We start from the raw sequence: 2,500 nt of genomic DNA on the forward strand, positions 1-2,500 counted from the left end.
TCGAAAAGCTTGCCTGGATGTTGGTTTTTTCTATGTTGTCAACCACGGCATAGATATCAAACTCCAGGAAAAAGTTCTGGAAAAGCTGTGGCAATTCTTCACTCTTCCATCGGCGAAAAAGGCGGAAATTCACAGAAGGGACGGTTTTCGTGGGTATTTTTGTCAAGGAGAAGAGTTCAACATCGAGAAATCTTGCGCAGAATGGAAAGAAGGGATATATTATTTTCGTGATTTTACAAGTGTGCCTCAAGACAGAAAAGAAGTTGCATTCTGTGGCGCCAATCCTTGGCCGAAAGAAGAGGATGTTCCGGATTTTCAAGAGGTGGTACAAGAATACTTTGAAAAAACGCAGAAGTTAGCATCAAGTCTCTTGTGCTGCATTGCATTGAGCCTAGGTATGCTGTTTCCACCCTTGTTACGAAACAATACTGAGGTTTAGCATTACGTAACAAGTGAAACTTTTCAAGTTGAGAGAAAACTCTACCAATAGGAAACATGTTGCTTGTGTTCACCTACAGAGAAATTTTACTTTTTTGTCAGCAAAGCTAACTGCTGTAGCTTAAACCAACCTGTGTAGGGATTTGACCCAAAACCAGGTTCTAGCAAAAATACTCGAAATTGAAAGGTCTGTGTGCTCCTGCAAGCCCCAGTTGCAACTTTACCCTGAACACCAGAGTGCAATAGTGGGGCCACAATGGCAGCGAGTAAGAGCATTCAAATTTGTTGTTTTCATTGGAGGGGTAGAGTATCAATCAAGGCAAAAATAAACTGATTATTTTACAGGAGAGATAGTCATAAGGTTTGTCACATATAACTGCTTAATATTTTTTATGTTGGTGTCAAAAAATTGTTCCACTTATACTTAAGCAAAACCCTTAACAAACAATGGTACGTGAAGGTCTTACTCTTAATGGGACAATTTGTACCATCTGTGCTAAATACCACGAATCCACCAATGATATATATCCAGCTGAATTTAACGTGTAGGGTATACAGCAAGGGTTTGCAATGAATTTGCATTGGCAGAGATAAACTAATGACCATTTTTTATATTTACAATCAACCAAGGTCTTGAAGAAGATTTCTTTACCAAGAAATTCACACAGGATCCGTTTGCCCAGATAGGAATGTTTCACTACCCACCCCACTCTGCATCGAAAGAAGATCATGAGGTGTGGGGAGTAGGGAGACATACCGACTATGGGGTCTTGACAATTCTTCTGCAAGATGAGGTTGGTGGCCTGCAAGTAGAGACCAAGGATGGTTCATGGATTGAATTACCTCCAGTACCTGGCTCATTTGTCATTAATTTAGGAGACATGTTGGAAGTATGGACCAGTGGAGCTTTGAGGGCTGGACCACACAGAGTCAAAACTTCACCAACAAAGCATAGGCTTTCTGTTGCCATGTTTTATGATCCAGGATTTGACTGTGTTGTTTCACCAATTCCTCTGGATAAGACTCTTATTCCATTGGAATGCACTGCAAATAAGCTGTCACTGAACTTTCCAGTGCGCTATGGTGACTATGTATTGAAGAAATATTGTGGCATTTTACCTCAAGAAACTTAATTAACTGATATCTTCATCTGGAAGTGATCTTGATTTTTTTTAATAACAATTGATTGGCTCTAATTTTTTGCTGAACTTCGGTTATAAGTTGACTTTCAAAGAAGCAGTAAGATTTGGTGTCAGCTGGGTTGATATGATAAAGTTACGGTGGCTTGTAAGGGTCATCAATAGTTCAGAAAAAAAAATTCATAATGACACTTAATAACTGTCAATTGACACTTATAACTGGCATTTACACTTCCAACTGTCAACGATAGTAACTGGCAATTCACACTTATAACTGGCATTTGACACTTATAAGTAGCAATTAACACTTATAAGTAGCAATTGACACTTATAACTGGCAATTGACACTTATAACTGGCAATTGTCACTTATAACCGGCAATTGACACTTATAAGTAGCAATTGACACTTAGAACCGGCAATTGACACTTATAAGTAGCAACTGACACTTATAACTGGCAACTGACACTTGTCAATTGGTCCTTATAAGTGTCAATTGTCAGTTATAAGTGTCAATTGACAGTTACTAAGTGTCATTATGAAATTTTTTTTCTGAACTATTGATGGCCCTTACAAACCACCATATAAAGTGGAATATAGGAGAATTAAAACTTTTGATTATCCACCCTTGAATTTATGGAATAGGACAATAATTTACAAAAAGGAGAGCTTAGAGTAACTAACTTAATAACAGGTTGTAGCTTGTAAAGAAAACTGGTGGAATTAAAGTACAGAGAACCACTAAAAAGAAACAACTGGAAGCTGGAAGAAGGCTACATTTTGCTATTGAAACGAGTACATGAATTCTATACTATTGTAGGTACTTTTTCTAATCTTGTCAAATCATAGCAACTTCTATGTGACATGCCACCTTGTTAAAGAAAACTAGAAATGCCTCAGTCATCCGAAAGTGTTCTCAAGTAC

General features: G+C 37.8%; 1 protein-coding gene across 1 annotated transcript in view; it reads left to right on the plus strand.

The window, feature by feature from the left end:
• LOC137999018 (probable iron/ascorbate oxidoreductase DDB_G0283291) overlaps positions 1–2,098 on the plus strand; it is a 2,294-nt gene extending 196 nt beyond the window's left edge. Inside the window, exons 1-2 of the mRNA XM_068844847.1 lie at positions 1–395; positions 1,069–2,098. The exon at positions 1–395 is cut by the window's left edge and continues 196 nt beyond it. Of these exons, the coding sequence (XP_068700948.1) occupies positions 1–395; positions 1,069–1,571 (898 nt within the window). The 3' untranslated portion in view covers positions 1,572–2,098. The remainder of the gene's footprint in view (positions 396–1,068) is intronic.
• The last annotated feature ends 402 nt before the right edge of the window (positions 2,099–2,500 follow it).

This window comes from Montipora foliosa, chromosome 4 (assembly GCF_036669935.1).
Source record: "Montipora foliosa isolate CH-2021 chromosome 4, ASM3666993v2, whole genome shotgun sequence".
NCBI lineage: Eukaryota > Metazoa > Cnidaria > Anthozoa > Scleractinia > Acroporidae > Montipora > Montipora foliosa.